At 46.2% G+C, this 20,867-nt stretch overlaps 1 protein-coding gene across 1 annotated transcript in view; it reads left to right on the top strand.

The window, feature by feature from the left end:
- The window catches only part of LOC139260510 (ADAMTS-like protein 1), a 456,828-nt gene that overhangs the window by 406,453 nt on the left and 29,508 nt on the right, over positions 1–20,867 (top strand). The window contains exons 24-25 of the mRNA XM_070877021.1: positions 3,019–3,231; positions 14,221–14,404. Of these exons, the coding sequence (XP_070733122.1) occupies positions 3,019–3,231; positions 14,221–14,404 (397 nt within the window). The remainder of the gene's footprint in view (positions 1–3,018; positions 3,232–14,220; positions 14,405–20,867) is intronic.

The raw sequence follows: 20,867 nt of genomic DNA, 5'->3' as shown, positions 1-20,867 counted from the left end.
GTGATAGTTTTAAGTTCCTCCCTCCCTATAGCCCCTTGATTATCCATTATTGGGATGTTTTTAGTGTCTTCTACCATGAAGACCGATACAAAATATTTGTTCAAAGTCTCTGCCATTTCCCTGAACTCCATTATTAATTCCCCAGTCTCATCCTCTAACGGACCAACATTTATTTTAGCCACTCTATTCCTTTTTATAAACCTGTAAAAACTCTTACTATCTGTTTGTATATTTCTTGCTAGTTTATTTTCATAATCTGTCTTCCCTCTCTTTATTATTTTTTTAGTAGTTCTTTGCTGATTTTTAAAAGTTTCCTTCAGGCGTAACCTAGAGGCATGAACTACATGAGCGCAAACTACACACTTTTTTTTTGGGTTGCCGGTAGCAGTGCTTGAAGAATTCATGTTCCATTCTAGGAGAATCTTGAAGTTGAACTCCATGTCATCACATCTGGGAGACTCCAGCACGCAAATATCAGGCTCCCTGGCTTGATCTGATAAGGAGTTTTTAAGCATGAGTGACTGACACGCCAGTAACGTATGTGGGCACCTCCCTTTGACCACTATATGGGCCCAAGCTTCCACATGATTTGCGCCTGATTTTTAGGAGCAACTGGTGGAGAATGGACTATCTTAGAAATCGCAATTCTCCACATTTTTTTTCTGCAGTTCTAGTCAGGTAGAACAGTTCTACTTTGGAACAGAATTTTTTCTTCAAAAGGGGGCGTGTCCGGCCACTGATGCCTGATTTGAAAGTTTCCACAGTGAAAACGTACTCCAAACTAAAGTAGAATGGAGCAAGTGAATATTTTTGTAGAACTGAAAAAACCTGTTCTACACATTAAAAAATCAGGCGCAGGTTACAAATTAGGCGTCCAGAATGAGGTGGGGGGGGGAAGGGAAGTCATTAAATTCTATAATAAATCCTTATTTATACTTATACAAATATTATACAAATAAATCCAACCTGAATAAACATTTATAAGCAAAGAAAAGATTAAATAAACCATCTTCCTACCTGTGTGAAAGTGCTTCAGGCAGGCCTTTTGGGACCGAAGGCTGAACGGGCCGGGCCCGAGACTTCGGGCAGGTCCCGTCCCCAGCACCAGATTTACAGGTAGGTGACGTTGGGTTGGGTCGGGTTGGGGAGGGGAGGTTCGGTTCGGGTCGGGGGGGAGAGAGAGAGAGGGAGAGAGAGGAGGGGGGAGAGAGAGGGAGAGGGGGAAAGAGAGGGAGGGGGGGGGCGGAGGGAGAGAGAGAGAGGGAGGGGGGGGCGGAGGGAGAGAGAGAGAGGGAGGGGGGGCGGAGGGAGAGAGAGAGAGGGAGGGGGGGGCGGAGGGAGAGAGAGAGGGAGGGGGGAGCGGAGGGAGAGAGAGAGAGGGAGGGGGGAGGGAGAGAGAGAGAGAGGGGGAGGGGGAGAGAGAGAGAGAGAGAGGGAGGGAGGGAGAGAGAGAGAGAGAGGAAGGGGGGGGGGGGAGGTCAGGTCGGATCGAGTCCGGGAGCGGGAGTCGGGGAGGCGGGGAGCGGGAACAGGAGCGCGGGTCGGGTCGGGTCCAGTCGGGGGGGGGGGAGCGGGAACAGGAGTGCGGGTCGAGTCGGGTCAGTCAGGGGGGGGGGGCGGCGCGGGTGTCGGGTCTGGTCCGGAGGCGGGGGGGGGGGGGGCGGGGAGCGGGTGTCAGGTCTGGTCCGGAGGCGGGGGTGGGGGGGGAAGCCGGTGTCGGGTCTGGTCGGGAGGAAGCAGGAGCTGGCCGTGGGAGGAGCCTTATTCACGCAGCCTCAGTGAGGCCATTCAGCCAGGGCTAGGGGCTGCGTGCTTCGGGCCCCTCCCACACAGTTCGGCGCCTGGAGCTACTGCACTTGTGTGCCCACTGTAGCGCGCATGTGCAGAGGTCCCGGCACTGTTTTCAGCGCAGGGACCTGGTTCCGCCCCCACACAGCTCGCGCTGGCTGCGCCGAGGGCCAGAGGACCTGCAAGTAGGAGGAGAATACCGAGGATTTTTTTAGGCGCACTTTGTGGCGTGAAAAACAGGCGTCCAGGTCGGGACTGCGCCGTTCTAGGCGCGTGTGGAAACTTGGGCTCAAAATCTCTGTAAACTCCATCTGCAGGTCAGCAGTTTACTGGTGACATCAGTACTGATTAAGCTGATTGGCTTTTTCTTATTCCATGTTGTCCCAAATTCCTATGTTGAAACCTAGTTCTAGAAGTGGAAGAATAGTATCTAAACCCAGCCTTATAAGATTCTTGTAAGTTATTAGAATAACCCTATGTTTATGGATCAAAGTGTAAATCCTATTGAAATTTTTGAATCTATTAAAATGATAAATCCAGTTTCCTCCAAATTCTCTGACATTTCTGCAGACTAAAGAATTTATCAGCACATCGCATGAAATAGCAACAGTTCATTGATTTAAGCTATTAAGGGGTTTTGCATCTTTGAAAGTAGATAAATCGCCAGGCCTGGAAGAAATGTATCCTAGGCTGTTAAGAGAAGCAAAGGAGGAAATAACAGCGGATTTAAAGTAATTGGTAGAAGGATTAGAGGGGAATTGAGGAGAGCTTTTTTCAACCAGAGCATGGTGGGGGTCTGGAACTCACTGCCTGAAAGAGTGGTAGAGGCAGAAACCCTCATCACATTTAAAAAAGTACTTGGGATATGCACTTGAAGTGCTGTAGCCTACAAGGTTATGGACTAAGAGCTGGAAAGTGGGATTAGGCTGGATAGCTCTTTTTTGGCTGGCACAGACATGATGGGCCGAATAGCCTCCTTCTGTGCCATAAATTTCTATGATTCATTGGTAAAGGGATTCATTTTGATTGGCCTGGAATACTGAACTACTTTGCGCCTATTAATGAATTTGTTGGATGTAACCAGGAAATTTTAAAAGTAACAACTTTGGGGAGTGAAGGATTACGATTGACTGCATAGGAATGGTAATTAAGGGAGGTGGATGAAACCAAATTTTGTATATGGCAAGGTACTGCTTCTGATTTTTTTTAAAATTTCATTTCCCATTTTAGGTTGTCCTGTTAAAGGTCATCCAAAACCAAGCATCAGCTGGCTGTACAATGGCAAAGCCATAAGCACAGTGTTCGGACAGGAGCATCAAATCCTAGCTTCACAACACATCCTTCAAATCCCAAAGATCACAAAAGGACTGCGAGGCGATTACAGCTGTATAGCTGAGAATGAAGTCGGCTCTCTGACACTAAAGGTTACAGTGGAGATAGCAGGTATGTTTCTTATATAAAAAGATAATGTTAATACTGCGCTACCCTCCCATTGGACAGGCAAGGGTTGGATTCCCAGTACCTTCCCTTTAAATCCGAGGGATGAGTTCTATCCTTTCTTTGCCAAATCATTTGGTAAGAATGTTAGAAAACAAGAAAATGTCCTCATATCATGGATCAACCCCATCGAATCACCATATGGGATTTGTTGTGCGGGTTTCTACCTCCAGCTGGGTGGGGAAAGGTAGTAATGGTCAAATGCAGTAATGGCCAAATACTGACATTGTCCTTGTTAATCAAATGGTCAAGGTCTATTATGACATTATCATGTCAGTCTTTGACCAGATCAAAACTGTGTGTGAAGTGATCAAATAAATGAGTAATTTCTTACAGAAAAAAGAAAGTTATATAGCGCCTTCCACCAACTCAGAACATGACTAAGTGCTTTTCAGCAAATGGACTTCAATATAGATAAGTGTGAGGTGGTACATTTTGGTAGGAAGAATAAGGAGGTCACATACTCTTTTGAAAATAAATGTCTAAATGGGGTAGAGGAGCAGAGGGATCTTGGGGTACAGATACTAAAAGTAGTGAAGCAGGTTAATAAGGCTAGAACAAAATCAAACAAAGCACTGGGGTTCATTTCTTGAGGGATAGAATTGAAAAGCAGATAAGTTATAAACTTATACAGAACCTTGGTTAGACCACACTTGGAGTACTAGGAACAGTTCTGGTCTCCATATAATAAAAAGGATATAGACGCACTGGAGAAGGTGCAACAAAGATTTACTAGAATTGAGAAGTTATACCTATCAGGAAAGATTGAACAAACTGGGGCTCTTTTCTCTAGAAAAGAGAAGATAGAGGGGTGACCTGATCGAGGTTTTTAAGATTATGAAAGGGTTTGATGGGGTAGATGTAGCAAAGATGTTTCCACTTGCAGGACAGACCAGAACTAAGAGCCATAAATTTAAGATAGTCACTATTAAATCTAGTAGGGAATTCAGGAGAAACTTCCTTATCCAGAGAGTGGTTAGAATGTGGAACTAGCTGCCACATGGAGTAGTTGAGGCAAATAGCATAGATGCTTTTATGGGGAAGCTAGATAAACACATGAAGGAGAAAGGAATAGACAGATATGTTGATATGGTTAGGGGTGGGAGGAGGCTCGTGTGGAGGGTAGATGCTGGCATAGACCTGTTGGGCCGAATGACCTGTTTCTGTGCTGTAAAAACTATGTAAGTACTTACTGAAGTGTATTCACTGTTGTAATGTAAGAAATGCAGTAGCTAATTTTGTTATGTCTTAAATAAAGCAATGTGACTGAGTACTGTAGATGTGAGTGAGTTAGACCTTAGTCTCTTTATTCCATCTCCAGAGTGCTGGTACAGCATGGGAGGCCTGCTTATATACAGTGCTCCCAAGGGATGCTGGGATCCCTTGGGATTCCAACAGATACGCCCTCTGGTGGAGGTAGAATGCTGGTTACACAGTGTTGCATACATAACATCACTCCCTCCCAAAGTCAACAGTACACTTATTTACAAGGTGAGGCGATCTGGGGCTTTTGTCTCCCTAGTCGATCGTCTCGGTACAAACACAGGTGCAGGTGAGTTGGTTGGGCCTTTGCTGGACTGCTGCGCAGCTGGCCTTGCTGAGCTGCTGGGGATGGTGAGTTCAGCTTCGTGGTCAACCGTGATGTCAATTGTCACTTGTGTGTATGTCGGAGGGTCGAAGTTGGTGGTGTCCTCTTCAGGTTGCTCGTGGCAGTCTGTGAATTGCAGTTTGGTTTGGTCCAAATGCTTTCTGCAAGTTAGTCCATTTGCGAGTTTGACCTGAAACACTCTACTCCCTTCTTTGGCTACGACAGTGCCAGCAAGCCATTTGGGACCATGTCCATAGTTGAGTACAAATACAGGGTCATTGACTTCAATATCACATGACAAATTTGCGCGATCATGGTACATGATTTGCTGATGCCGCCTGCCCTCGTCATGATCCTGGAGATCATGGTGGACTAGAGAGAGCCTTGTTTTGAGCACCCTTTTCATGAGCAGCTCGGCAGGGGGAACCCCGCTGAGCAAGTGGGGTCTAGTGCGGTAGCCGAGTAGGACTCGGGACAGGCGGGTCTGCAGGGAGCCTTCCGACACGCGTTTCAAGCTTTGCTTGATGGTTTGGACTGCCTGTTCTGCCTGGCCGTTGGATGTGGGCTTGAACGGGGCAGGTGTGACGTGCTTGATCCCATTGCGGGTCATGAATTCCTTGAATTCAGCACTGGTGAATCACGGCCCGTTGTCGCTGAAAAGGAAATCAGGCAGGCCGTGTGTGGCAAACATTGCTCGTAGGCTTTCGGTGGTGGCAGTGGACATGCTTACAGACATTATCATACTCAATCCATTTTGAATAAGCATCCACAACAACCAAGAACATTTTGCCTAAGAACAGGCCAGCAAAGTCAATGTGGATCCTAGACCACGGTTTGGAGGGCCATGACCACAAACTTAGCGGTGCCTCCCTGGGTGCATTGTTCAGTTAAGAGCAAGTGTTGCATTGGCGCACGCAAGACTCCAAATCTGAGTCGATGCCGGGCCACCACACATGGGATCTGGCTATAGCTTTTATCATTACTATGCCTGGGTGGGTGCTGTGTAGATCGCGTATGAACGTTTCCCTGCCTTTCTTGGGCAAAACCACGCGATTACCCCACAAAAGACAGTCCGCCTGTATGGACATTTCATCTTTACACCGCTGGAACGGCATGATCTCTTCATACATCTCCACTGGGTCGCTGGACCAGCTCCCATGGAGGACACAGTTTTTTATAAGGGACAGTAAAGGGTCCGGCTGGTCCAGGTCCTGATCTGGTGTGCTGTAATAGATGACATTTCGTTTTCAAATGCATCCATCACTAAGAGCAAGTTTGCCGGCTGTGCCATTTCCACCCCGGTGGTGGGTAATGGTAGCCGACTGAGGGCATCAGCGCAGTTCTCTGTGCCTGGCCTGTGGCGAATTACATAGTTATATGCAGATAGCATGAGCACCCATATTTGGATGCAAGCAGAGGCATTGGTATTGATACCTTTGCTCTCTGAGAATAGCGATATGAGCGGCTTATGGTCAGTTTCTAATTCGAACTTAAGCCCAAACTGATACTGATGCATTTTTTTTACCTCGTATACGCCTGTCAGAGCTTCTTTTTTTAATCATGCTGTAGGCCCTTTCGGCCTTGGACAAGCTCCTGGACGCATAAGCAACCGGTTGCAATGTTCCTGATTCATTAGCTTGTAACACACACCTGACCCCGTACGAAGACGCGTCGCAAGCTAGCACTAAACGTTTACAAGGATCATACAGGATATGCAGTTTTTTGGGAAGTAACAGATTTCTGGCTTTCTCAAAAGCAGTCTCTTGTGATTTCTCCCATACCCAGTCATCTCCCTTGTGTAGCAACACGTGTAGAGGTTCTAGCAAGGTGCTTAACCCGGGTAGGAAATTACCAAAATAATTGAGGAGTCCCAGGAACGACCGCAGCTCCGTCACGTTCTGTGATCTCGGCGCGTTCTTGATGGCTTCCGTCTTGGCATCAATGGGTTCGATGCCATCTGCCACAATTCTTCTCCCTAAGAACTCGACCTCTGATACCAGGAAAACACACTTCAAGCATTTCAATCTGAGTCCCACACGATCTAGCCGACTTAGAACCTCTTCCAGGTTCTTCTCGTGTTCGATGGTGTCCCGACCTGTGATCAATATGTCGTCCTGGAAAACCATGGTGTGCGGAACCGACTTTAGCAGACTCTCTATGTTCCTTTGAAAAATAGCCACGGCCGATCGAATCCCAAACGGGAATCTATTGTAGATGAACAGATCTTTTTGTGTGTTGATGCAGGTGAGGCCTTTCAAAGGTTCTGCCAGCTCCTGCGTCATGTAGGCCGAGGTCAGGTCCAACTTGGTGAACATCTTTCTTCCTGCCAGCGTCACAAATAGGTCTTCTGCCTTGGGTAGCGGGTAATGGTCCTACAGCGAAAAACGGTTAATCGTTACTTTATAGTCCCCACAAATTCTGACCGTGCCATCGCCCTTGAGAACCGGAACAATCGGACTGGCCCACTCGTTGAACTCCACCGGTGCGATGATGCCCTCTCGCTGCAGCCTGTCCAGCTCGATCTCCACTTTCTCTCGCATCATGTATGGCACTGCATGTGCCTTGTGGTGGATGGATCATGTACCGGGAATCAAGTGGATCTGCACCTTTGCCCCAGAGAAACTCCCGATGGGCTCGATGATCACCTCTGCAGTGCCAACAAGGTGTCAATTGCCTCGCATTAACGCTTGATGGAGGACTCTGAGTCATCTGAGGTCATGCAGCTGCAGGCGTGTACGTTCTACCATATGCATTCCTGCCTGAAGATGACATTACTTTGTGTACAGTACTTGCCGAAACATCTTTATGCTACAAAATTTGTTTGGTATTATTGCTGATGGACATAAATGCCTGGGCTATACTTATGGCTTTGCTCAGGTTCGGTGTTTCAACAGTCAATAGTTTGCGAAGGATAACCTCATGGCCAATGCCAAGCACAAAAAAGTCTCTTAGCATTTGCTCCAGAAATCCATCGAATTTGCAATGTCCTGCAAGGCACCTTAGTTCGGCGACATCGCTCGCCACTTCCTGGCCTTCAGACCATTGGCATGTGTAAAATGGATACCCTGCCATCAGAATGCTCTCCTTCGGATTTAGGTGCTCCCGGACCAGCGTACACAGTTCTTCATACAATTTGGCTGTTGGTTTCACCGGAGCAAGATTGTTGCCCCATAGGTTGTTGCCCCGCAGACGATGAGGAGGATCGCCCTTCATTTGGCAGCATTCACACTGCCTTCCAGCTCGTTGGCCATGAAGTATTGGTCGAGTCGCTCCACGAAAGCTTCCCAATTGTACCCTTCTGAGAATTTCTCCAGGGTACCAACAGTTCTCTGCATTCTCTGCATGGTTCGTTATCTCGTCGCCGGTTGTTATGTCTTAAATAAAGCAATGTGACTGAGTACTGTCGACGTGAGTGAGTGTGAACTTAGTCTCTTTATTCTAACTCCAGAGTGCAGGTACAGCATGGGAGGCCTGCTTATATACAGTGCTCCCAAGGGATGCTGGGATCCCTCGGGATGCCAACAGATATGCCCTTTGGTGATGGTAGAATGCTGGTTACATAGTGTTGCATACATAACAAATTTGATCACAGCAAATTTCCACCAACAGTAATGTGATAATGACCAGATAATCTGTTTCAGTGGCACTGTTTGAAGGATAAATATTGGCCAGGACACTGGGGAAATGTCCCCTGCTCTAGTTCCAGTAGTGCCTTGTGATCTTTTACATTCACCTGAGAGGGCAGATGGGGCCATCTATTTAACAACTCATCCGAAAGATGGCATTTCTATCTCAGTACTGCCCTCCAACAGTACAGCACGCCCTCCGACAGTCTTGCACTCCCTCAGTACTATCCCTCCAACAGTAAAGTGCTCATTCAGTATTGCCCTTCAACAGTGCAGCATCCCTCAGTACTGCCCCTTTGACAGTGGAGCACTCCCTCAGTACTTGCCCTCAAATAGTGCAGCGCTCCTTCAGTACTGCCACTCAGACAGTGCAGTGGAGGCTCCCTCAGTACTGCCCCTCCAACAGTGCAATGTTTCCTCTGACAGTGCAGCGCTCCCTCAGATCTGCCCTTGTAGCCACTGAGCCACAGTTGACACATAATGTAGAACAGTGTCAGGAAAGTCTTCATAAAAAATGGCAATGATACTTGGAATGAATTATGGAGTGGGCAGTGGAAGGAAAGACTCTGCAATCGTTTAAAAGTTGGACGTTGTGGTGGTGTGAATCATAGACAAAAATGCCTTATAAGCCTGTTAGTGGTACAAGTGGGTGCGCTGAATGTGTTTATGTGACATACCTTGTGACTGTTTTAATGCCCTGGGCTCGTTAATGCTTATTTAATCTCGCAACAGTCAGGTCTGATCTTCAATGTCCTCTGCCTTTGGACGTTAACTGGAGGAAATGAGCAGGATATCAGTTCATAGCTAAATCTTTCCACTGGTGCTACAATTCTTTTTTTAAACTTATATATACATTAATAAACTCCAGATATTACAGTGTTTGTTCAGACTCCAAGCCCAGCACCGCCCTGTCCAATAGTCAGGATCAATACCTGTCGCTTGTCCAGGTGTCTCAGATATAGCTGATTTAGATTAAAGCTAATTTGATTTAAAATTAAACAACCTACATTTTATTTTTTATCAGGAGCTCTTCATCAAAATAATGCCTTCCTGCAAAAGCTTCCACACAATTTCTCATTGCTTTTGAAAATGTTCACTTCAAACAATAAAATTTGATAATGTTCATTAGTAGCTGCTAGTGATTAACATTACTTCTGGTCATTTTACTAATGGATCCCAATATATTCATAAAATTATCAGTTCATAACAGTGCCAGATATCCAGAATCTTTTTCCATCCCCACAATCTTTAGTTTTTAGTTGAAGAGATATTTGGATGAACTAAAACTACATTTACAGAGTAATTCAGGGTGCAGTTGTTTGGTCTTAGTGCTGCATGCTCCTTTTTAAATGATAATTCCCCTCTGGAAGATGTTGCAAAAGAATCCTTGGCATGTTGCTGCAGTGTATCCTTCAGAAGGTACACACTGTAGCCATGGTGCGCCAGTGGTGGAGGGAGTGAATGTTTAAGGTGGTGAATGGGGTGTCGATCAAGCGGGCTGCTTTGTCCTGGATGGTGTCGAGCTTCTTGAGTGTTGTTGGAGCTGCACTCATCCAGGCAAGTGGAGAGTATTCCATCACACTCCTGACTTGTGCCTTGTAGGTAGTGGAAAGGCTTTGGGGAGTCAGGAGGTGCGACCCTTGTTGTGTCCTTAGATGCTCTAGTAATGACTCCACAAGGCAATGTGTTGAACTTGAATTGTAGTGACCTTAGTCCTTTATTTGTTAACTCCAGAGTGAGGATCACACCTGGTGGCCTGCCCTTTATACTTGGCCAGGCACACCTGTACAGGTAACCTACAAGTCTCTCACTGCTGTGCCCTCTGGTGGCACACCTTGTGATAGTACCAACAGTAACCATGTAGGATACATGACATTACTCCCCCCTGAGCCTTTAGTGCAAATCGCCTCTGCATTGACTGTGCTCTGGGCTTAGTTCTATGTGGACTCTGTCTGGTTGACCCTTGGAAGGTCGTTTCAATCTTGGGTGATTGGTTGGTGCAGTAGCATGCTGGTGGTTGCTGTTTGTGTGTGTTCCATTCTCCCCCCCTCCCAACATCAATTATGGCGGAGTCTCCGAACATTCATGTACATTCAAGTTCAGGAAAACAGGTTCGATTTACATTTGTGGTTCCGTTGTGGGATAAGTACATTGGACTGGTGAGATGCCTTATCGATGCGGTGACCGGTGCATAAGGATGAACTAGTTCCAGAGCTGCTGAGTTGTGTCCCTGCAGTCTGGCTGCGGCTCAGTGCCTAGTGCTGGCAGTGGGAACCCGGTTGGCTCGAGTTGCCTACTCTCGGGGCTGTTGCCGTGATCCCTAGTGTCAGGCCAGTTCACAGATGCCTGTGACCTCCCTGTCCTTTCTTTGCACCTTGGGTCGCTGCTGCTTCCTGAGGAGCTGTCGCCTAGCAGTGCACAGGGGACTGCTGACTCGCTGGCCTAGGCGTTGTTTGGTTTGGGATCCTGGTTGGTCCCGGTCCCCTTTGGGGGAACTATGGCGGGTGACCCTTTGGTTACGAGTATGGCCTTGGTGGCGATGGGGCTGGGGACTGCGTCTTAGCATAGTCTGCTCCTTCAGGCTCGTGGCAGTTGGTGCCTGAGAGGTGGAGCCGATCAGGAACATGGTATCGATACCGGTGCCGTTGCCCTGCTGAGGTCGCTTGCTCTGCAGCTCGTGTGTGTCAGCTGCTTGTGGCCACACTCCATGGTACATAACTCTGGTCCCCGGGACGCAGGCTACAGCATTGGGTAGCTCACTGGGCCTGTGTGCTCCCGATGGGTGTCTGCCCGCTGCATTGGCTGTGTGCAGTTGAAATCCTGCATCGCACAACTTTTCATTACATATGATGGACACACTGTGGGTCCAATCGCGATCGCGCGACTTTTCCTCGCTGGTTGCATGTGCACAATTCAGATCATCAATTACACATTTTACAGGATCAATTACACATTTTGTCTCTGACTTACAATTGCTTGAGTGTGTGGAACTGTCCCTTTAATTGTGGTGGGTTGCAGGCCTCCTTTAAGAGAGCTTTGCTTTCTTTACCCCAATCCGCTTCTCCGTTTAGTGCCACGTGTTGCTCCGTCAGTGCTGCACCTCATAATCTGGCCATGGCCATCTTTTTCTTCAGCACCTCACCTCGTGGTTTGGGCGCCATCTTTCCTCCATCCATGATGTCGACCTCTTTTTCCCGGGTTCGGCCTCCGAAGCTGGGAAGTCGCTTCTCGATCCGATTTTCTTCCTCTGGTGTCCTGCCACTGGAGCCTGGAAGGTGCGTTTGGGACGTCTCAGCTGGATCATCTCCACGCAGTCGTACTGAGCAGTCTGTGTCTTGGGTGCTGTGCTGGTCTGCTCTCTGGTGCCGGGTCCACCCTCAGGTGAAGGCTTACTTTGCCTCTGAGCGCAGAGGGCATCGATTGCTGGAAGGATGAAGTCTTCCTACGTCCAATGGATCTTCTCCATCCATCTTCTGCCGAGTAGCGTTGGTCCATCACCTGCAACAATCCACAGAGGTAACTTGTGCACCGCGCCATCATGGAGTACCTTTACATTCACGCTACCAACCACTGGGATGCTTTCATCAGTGTAGGTGTGCAGCTTTGCCTGAACCAGGACCAACTTGGGTCGTTCAGCTTGATTGTCCCATAGCCTCTCAAAGGCTTCTTGATTCATCACTGACTGGCTTGCTCCCATGTCCACTTCCATGAAGACTGGAACGCCATCTATCTCGACTTCCATCTTCAGTGGGGAATACTCGGTGGTGCAGGTGAACATGCTATGTACCTCTCCATGGGGCTGAGCTGCCTCTCTGCCGATCGATTCATAATCCGCACTGGATTCATTGCCATCTGCAGACTCTTCATCGACACAGTGAGTCATATTTCTCTTACACATTCACTGGAGGGGCTCTTTGTGCTGCAGCCTTTGAATACATAGTCTTTAAAGCGGCACTGGTGAGCCCTGTGATTCCCTCCGCAACGCCAGCATGGTGCTACCCGATTAGCCCCCCTCGGCGGACTCTGAGTTAAGGGACTCGTGGGCCTGTTCTCTCTTCCCTAAGAGGGTTCATGCTCTACAGTCCAGCCTCTAAAAGATGCCACTCTGTGCACAGCATTTGCCGGGTTTGAGTCCTGAGGGTGAGACATCTGCCTAGAGCCGCAGATCGAGGTCATGAATGACTGGCTCACAGAGATGGCCTTCTGCAATGTGACTGTGGTATCCGCCGACAGTAGCTTATGAAGAAGGCCCTCATGGCCAATTCCAATGACAAAAATGTCCCGCAGCGCTTCGTTGAGGTGGGTGCCGAACTCGCATGGTGCTGCCAGCCTCCTGAGGTCTGCGGCGTACTTCGCGATTTCCTGGCCTTCGGGCCGTCGGTGGGTATAGAACCGGCGTCTGGCTGTGAGGATGCTCTCCTTGGGCTTAAGTTGCACATGGATCAAGGTTACAAGCTCCTTGTACGTCTTGGTCATTGTCTTCGCTGGTGCCAGCAAATCCCTGACGAGGCCATAGACGGTGGGCCCACAACTGGTTAGCAAGATAGCTCTGTGCTTATCAGCCAGTGTGGCCTGGTCATCTCTTGCCAGGTCATCTGCTGTGAAGAAATGTTCAAGCCTCTCCACAAAGGCGTCCCAATCATCACCATCGGCGAACCGCTGCAATGTACCAAGGGTAGCCATTTTCACGTGAAAGTTCGTAATCTCGTCGCCAATTGTTGTGTCCTTAGATACTCTAGTAATGACTCCACGAGGCAATGTGTTGTACTGACCTTAGTCCTTTATTTGCTAACTCCAAAGTGAGGATCACACCTGGTGGCCTGCCTTTTATACTAGGCCAAGCACACCTGTACAGGTAACCTACAAGTCTCCCACTGCTGTGCCATCTGATGGCACACCTTGTGATAATACCAACAGTAGCCATGTAGGATACATGACAACCCTCACCCCAGAATACCCAGCCTCTGACATGTTCTTGTAGCCACTGTAGTTATCCGACTGGTCCAGTTAAGGTTCTGGTGAATGGTAACCCCCAGGATTTAGATGGTAGGGGATTTGACAATTGTAATGCAATTGATGTCAAGGGGACATGGTTAGACTCTTGCTTGTTGGAGATGGTCATTGCCTGGCAGTGTGGCTACTGAATAGGTGACTAATTTTTGAGGAACCCACTGCACTGACAACAGAACCCTTCAAGTAATGGGAGTGCACACATCCAAATATTTGTATTGGTTGCTTTAATAATGTAAAACTACAACATCCTTACTTTTATTTGGGTGAAAATGCAGCATCTAGGGCTTGTTTTCAGCCAATCGGAGATTGATATTTGAAGCTGTGGATTGGAGCTTCACAATGGAGGTTTAGGAACAGTGAAAAGTGTAACAGAAAAGTTAAAGTACAAAATATCACAATGTGAAATTAATATTGCTATGATAAAGATATAATAAAAAGTGGGGAAGAAGAGAGAATGGAGACAAGCAATACAGAAGCAAAATTGTTTAAGCTATTTTTATTTACTTTAATAATATCATGATAATAAAAAAATCCCTGTCATTTGAGTAACATCTAAAATTTCCCAAGAACACTTGATTTTAAGTGAACATAGTGAAGAATTCTAGAGGAGGTACTACGAATATTCATTTGTTCTGATAAATGTTGAGATGGGCTCTATTAATATTGCATTATCGAGACAATTTCAGTTCCCATGTCTTTATATGTTAGAGTATGAGTGGCTGATCGGCGAGCTGAAACCGTGCTCAGCACCATGTGGGAACAAAGGCTTGCAGTTTCCAAAGCTAAAGTGTCTGCAGGACAACAGCATTGAGGTTGACAAGTCTCACTGTAAGGGCAGGCCTCAACCAGACATCCATGGCGTTACATGCAACACAAGGGACTGTCCTCCAAGGTGAGTAAATAGTCTGAATATCTGAGTGTCATGAAATATCTCATCACTTACTTTTCCTTTTAGTGGCTAAACTTAATTCTCTGTATAGCTTTGAAAAATAATCAATGAGCCATATTTTAATGTATGTGTTCTGATACTCCAAACATTGCAATTGGTCCATAAGCTGGATTATACCATATGAAATTGGTTATTCATGTACCTTGGCACTGATAGTAGGTTGCTAACTTTGAAATGATCGTAACTTAGCAGATACACCTGCTATAAATGGGTTGAATCACAAAAGCATGGCCTGGAGTGCAATGGTTTGTGTATTTACATTTCAAAATGATTCGATTTTGTTGTGCTTTGCTTTATTTTATATTTATTTTATTCCAGAACACATTTTGCCATTCACTGTCCTCCGATCTCACATAATCCTGTCCTTGCAGCATGGTATTGAGTCTCTGCATCCGGGTGTATCTCTCTCTATCACTCCTGGGTGTATCTCCCTCTATCACTCCCGAGTGTATCTCCCTCTATCACACCCGGGTGTATCTCCCTCTATCTCTCCCGAGTGTATCTCCCTCTATCACTCCCGAGTTTATCTCCCTCTATCTCTCCTGAGTGTATCTCCCTCCTTCAATCCCGGGTGTATCTCCCTCTATTACTCCCGAGTGGGCTGGTCGCTCACTAATTGGATCGATATTAAGTCCATTCACGACATAATATTGATTCCGTATTGTTGAATGTTCTGTCTGGCGAAGAGATCGGATTTTTACAGATTAATGGGACTTGCTAAAGGTTCAGATTAATCACAGGAGTCAGAGGATGAGTGCTGTTTGATTCCTGTTGCTGGATTTCAAGGGGTGGGAAGGTTTCCTGTGTTAACAATTTGTACTAAAATCATAAACATCTTCTTTATACATTACACTTATAGTCATATAAACATCCTCTTTATACAAATATACATTCCTTTAAGGAATAAAAACCCCACAGGCAAAGTGGTCCTACCATGGCTAATGTGGAGTTTAAGATAGTATTAGATGAAAGGAAGATGCTTATAATGTTGCCAAAAAGAGTACTAAGCCTGATGATTGGGAAGATTTTAAAATTCAGCAAAGGATGACCAAGAAATTGATAAAGGGGGAGAAAATAGAATGAGAGTAAACTAGCGAGAGACATAAAAACATAAAAAGCTTCTATAGGTATGTAAAAAGGACGATATTAGCTAAAATAAACAGGGACCCCTTACAGGCAATGACAGGAGAAATTATAATGGGGAATAAAGAAATCATAGAATCATCAAAGTTTACAGCACGGAAGGAGGCCATTTCAGCCCATTGTGTCCACGCTGGCCGACCAAGAGCTATCCAGCCTAATCCCATTTTCCAGCTCTTGGTCTGTAGCCCTGTAGGTTACAGCACTTCACATTTAAAAGATATTTGGATGTACACTTGGTGAGGGTTTCTGCCTTTACCACTCATTCAAGCAGTAAGTTCCAGACCCCCACCACTGGGTGAAGACATTTCCCCTCATATCTCCTCTAAACCTCCCCCCAATTACTTTAAATCTATACCCCCTGGTTGTTGACCCAACTGCCAAGGGAAACAGATCTTTCCTATCCACTCTATCCAGACCCCTTGTAATTTTATACACCTCAATCAGGTCTCCCCTTAGCCTCCTCTGTTCCAAAGCAAACATCTCCAATCTTTTCTCATTGCCAAAATTCTCCAGTCCAGGCAACATTCTTGTAAATCTCCTCTGCACCCTTTCCAGTGCAATCACATCTTTCCTGTAATGTGGTGACCAGAATTGCACCCAGTATTCCTGCTGCGGCCTAGCCAGTGTTTTATACAGTTCAAGCATAACCTCCTTGCCCTTGCATTCCATGCCTCGACTTATAAAGGCAAGTATTCCATATGCCTTCTTAACCACCTGGCCTGCTACCTTCAGGGATCTGTGGACCTTCACTCCAAGGTCCCTTTATTCCTCTACAATTTTCAGTGTCGTACCATTTAATGTGTATTCCATTGCCTTGTTAGATGTCCCCAAATGCATTACCTCACACTTATCTGGATTGAATTCTATTTGCCACTGTTCTGCCCACTTGACCAGTACATTGATATCTTCCTGCAGTCCACAGCTTTCTTCTTCATTATCAACCAAACAGCCTATTTTAGTGTCATCTGCAAACTTCTTAATCATATGCCCAACATTTAAATCCAAGTCATTGATATATACCACAAAATGCAAGGGACCCAGCACTGAGTCCTATAAAACCCCACTGCATACAGCCTTCCAGTCACAAAAACATCCATCAACCATTATCCTATGCTTCCTGCCTCCGAGCCAATTTTGGATCCAACTTGCCATTTTGTCCTGGATCCCATGGACTTTTACTTTCGTGATCTGTCTGCCATGTGGGACCTTATCAAAAGCTTTTCTAAAATCCATATACACTACATCATACACACTGCCCTCATCGACCCTCCTGGTTACCTCCTCAAAAAATTCAATCAAGTTAGTCAGTCACGACCTTCCCTTAACAAATCCATGCTAACTGTCCTTGATTAATCCATGTCTTTCCAAATGAAGATTTATCATGTCCCTCAGGACTTTTTCCAATAATTTTCCCACCACTGAGGTTAGGCTGACTGGTCAGTAATTACTCGGTCTATCCCTTTCTCCCTTTTTAAACACAAGTACAGCATTAGCAGTCCTCCAGTCCTCTGGCACCGCACCTGTAGCCAGAGAGGATTGGAAAATGATGGTCAGAGCCTCTGGTATTTACTCTTTTGCTTCTCTTAACAGCCTGGGATACATTTCATCTGTGCCTGGCGATTTATCCACTTTCAAAGCTGCTAAGCTCCTTAATACTTCCTCTCTCACTATGTTTATCTCGTCTTATATTTCACACTCCTCCTCCCTCATTGCAAAGTCTGCATCGCCCCTCTCTGTGAAAACAGATGCAAAGTATTCATTAAGAATCCTACCCACGTCTTCTGCCTCCACACACAGATTTAATTTATAGTCTCTAATCAGGCTCACTCTTTCTCTTGTTATCCTATTGCTCTTAATGTATTTATAAAACATCTTTGGGATTTCCCTGATTTTACGCCAACATTCTTTCATGCTCTCCATTTGCTTTCCTGATATATTTTTTAATTGTACCCCTGCACTTCTCTTGAATTTTTACAGTGTTGCGTTCCCGGTATAAATCATAAGCTACCCTTTTTTTCTTTATCTTACCCTGTATGTCCCTTGACATCCAAGGGACTCTAGGTTTGTTAGCCCCACCCTTTTTTTAAGGGTACATACTTGCTTTGTACCCTCAGGATCGCCTCCTTGAGTGCTCTGACACTGATATACCATCAAGTAACCATTTCCATTCCACTTTGGCTCAGCAAAACTGGCTTTACCCCAATTGAGATCTTTTATTTCTGGTTCCCTCTTTGTCCTTTACCATAACTACCCTAAATCTTACTGAATTGTGATCACTAGCACCAAAATGCTCTCCCACTGATACCCCTTCCACCTACCCCTCTTCATTCCCCAAAACCAAGTCCAGAACTGCTCCCTCCCTTATTGTGCTTGGTTACATACTGGCTAAAGAAGTTCTCCTAAATGCATTTTAGGAATTCCGCACAATCTGCCATTCACACTACTTTTTTCCCAGTTAATATTAGGGTAGTTGAAATCCCCCACTATTATGGCTCTATAGTTTTTGCACTTTGTAGCAATTTGCCCACATATTTGTTCTTCTATTTCTCTGACTGCTTGGGGGGTCTATAGTACACTCCCAGCAATGCGATCGCCTCTTTTTTGTTCTTTAATTCAATTCATATGGCCTTGTTCGATGACCCCTCTAACATATCATCCCTCACACAGTTGTAATTGTTTCTTTAATCAATACTACAAAACCCCACTCCTTTTTACCCCCCTCTCTATGTCATCAGAAAACTCTGTAACCAGGAATGTTGAGCTGCCATGCCTGCCCTTCTTTCAGCCATGTCTCAGTAATAGTTATAATATCGTACTCCCAAGTGTTAATCTGTGCTCTTGGCTTATCTGCCTTATTTCCTATACTCCTTGCATTGAAGTACATACCATTTAGTATTGCCAAACTCCACTGTTGTCTATTTTCCAGCTTTCTGTCTACTCTGTTTCCTCTGTCTTCCAAATTCACTTTCTACTTCTACTTCTCTACTGCCCAATTCCAGCTTTGTTTATTTCCACACTGAATCTATTCTCCGGTTCCCATCCCCCAGCCAAGCTTGTTTAAACCCTCCCCAACAGCACTAGCAAAACCTCCCGCGCGGTCCCGGCTCTGTTGAGGTGCAACTCGTCCAACTTGTACAGGTCCCACCTCCCCCAGAAACGGTCCTAATACCTCAAGAATCTAAAGCTCTCCCGCCTGCACCATCTCTCCAGCCACGCATTCATCTTCTCTATCCTCTTATTTCTGTACTCACGTGGCACACGGAATAATCCGGAGATTACTACCTTTAGGTCCTGCTTTTAAATCTCTCTCCTAGCTCCCTAAACTCTGCCTGCAGGACCTCATCCTTCTTTCTACCTATGTCATTGGTACCGATATGGACCACGACTCTGGCTGTTCTTCCTCTCCTCCCAGAATTCCCCGCACCGCTCGGTGACATCCTTGACCCTGTCATCAGAGAGGCAACATACCATCCTGGAGTCTCGTCTATGGCCACAGAAACACCTGTCTGCTCCGCTGACTATTGAATCCCCTACCACTAAAGCTCTTCCATTCTTCTTCCTCCCCCCTCCCTGTGCAGCCGAGCCACCCGTGGTGACATGTACTTGGCTCTGGCTGCCCTCCCCAGAGGAACCATCGCACCCACCAGTACTCAGAACAGAATACTGGTTGGAGAACGAGATGGACTTAAGGGATTCCTGCACTACCTGCCTAGTACTCCTTTTCTGTCTGGTAGTTACCCACTTCCTCTCTGCCTACACATTCTTAAGCTGCGGGGTGACCACCTTCTGAAACGTACTATCCATGAAATCCTCAGTCTCGAGGATGCACTGCAGTGACTCCAGCTGCCACTCAAGCTCCAAAACGCGGAGCTCGAGTTGCTGCAGCTGGAGAGACCTCCTGCGCACGTGGCCGTACAGGCTGCGCGAAGTGTCCAGGATTTCCCACATGCCACATGATGTGCAATCCACGGGACTGAGCCGCCCTGCCGTGCCTCTAGTTAATAGATTCAGAACTATCGAGCAGAAATAAACTTTAAAGCTTAGCAAAACACACACCGAGCAGCTACTCAGCAATCAGCTGATTTAATTAATGAGATGTTTTAGAGTATAAGTATCACTTATCTATGTTTACTTTTTAAATTGATTTTAATCTTTCTCCTCTTCTCCGAATTTCCAATCTTTCCAAATTCCCAAATAAACCACTCTGCTTAAGTCCACTCATTTAAGACCTCTCTGTGCAGAACACTCTGTTCTCTGAAAAACTGTTGACTTTTATAATCTTAGGAGCGATACCCAATTTACAAGTGTTGATTCAGCTCCCCTATTCTCTGTGATTAACACCTATTCAGGACAATGGCAGAGACATTAAACAAATACTTTGTATCTATTTTCAGGGTAGAAGACACAAAAAACATTCTGAAAATAGCAGCGAACCAAGGGTCTAGTGAGAATAAGGAACTTAAAGAAATTAGTATTAGTAAAGAAATAGTACTGGAGAAATTAATGGGTCTAAACGTCAACAAATCCTCTGGACCTGACGGCCTACATCCTGGGGTTCTAAAAGAGGTGGTTGCAGAGATAGTGGATGCATTGGTTTTGATCTTCTAGAATTTCCTAGATTTAGGAACGTGCCCTGTGGATTGGAAGGTAACAAATGTAACTGCACTATTCAAGAAAAGAGTGAGAGAGAAATCAGAGAACTGCAGGCCAGTTAGTCTGACATCAGTAATAGAATCTATTGATCATCATCATAATCATCATAGGCAGCCCCTCAGAATCAAGGAAGACTTGCTTCTACTCTTAAAATGAGTCCTTAGGTGACTGAACAGTCCTATACGAGAACCACAGTCCCTGTCACAGGTGGGACAGGTAGTCGTTGACGGTAAGGGAGGGTGGGACAGGTTTGCCGCATGCTCTTTCCGCTGCCTGCACTTGATTTCTGCATGCTCTCAGCAATGAGACTCGAGGTGCTTAGCGCCCTCCCGGATACACTTCCTCCACTTAGGGTGATCTTTGGCCAGGGACTCCCAGGTGTCAGTAGGGATGTTGCACTTTATCAGGGAGTCTTTGAGGGTGTCCTTGTAACGTTTCCTCTGCCCACCTTTGGCTTGTTTGCCGTGAAGAAGTTCCAAGTAGAGCGCTTGCTTTGGGAGTCTCGTGTCTGGCATGCGGATGATGTGGCCTGCCCAGCGGAGCTGATCAAGTGTGGTCAGTGCTTCAATGCTGGGGATGTTGGCCTGGTCGAGGTCGCTAATGTTGGTGC

Source organism: Pristiophorus japonicus, chromosome 1 (genome assembly GCF_044704955.1).
Source record: "Pristiophorus japonicus isolate sPriJap1 chromosome 1, sPriJap1.hap1, whole genome shotgun sequence".
In the NCBI taxonomy this organism is placed as follows: Eukaryota; Metazoa; Chordata; class Chondrichthyes; family Pristiophoridae; genus Pristiophorus; species Pristiophorus japonicus.
This window is presented reverse-complemented; position numbering and strand designations above follow the sequence as displayed.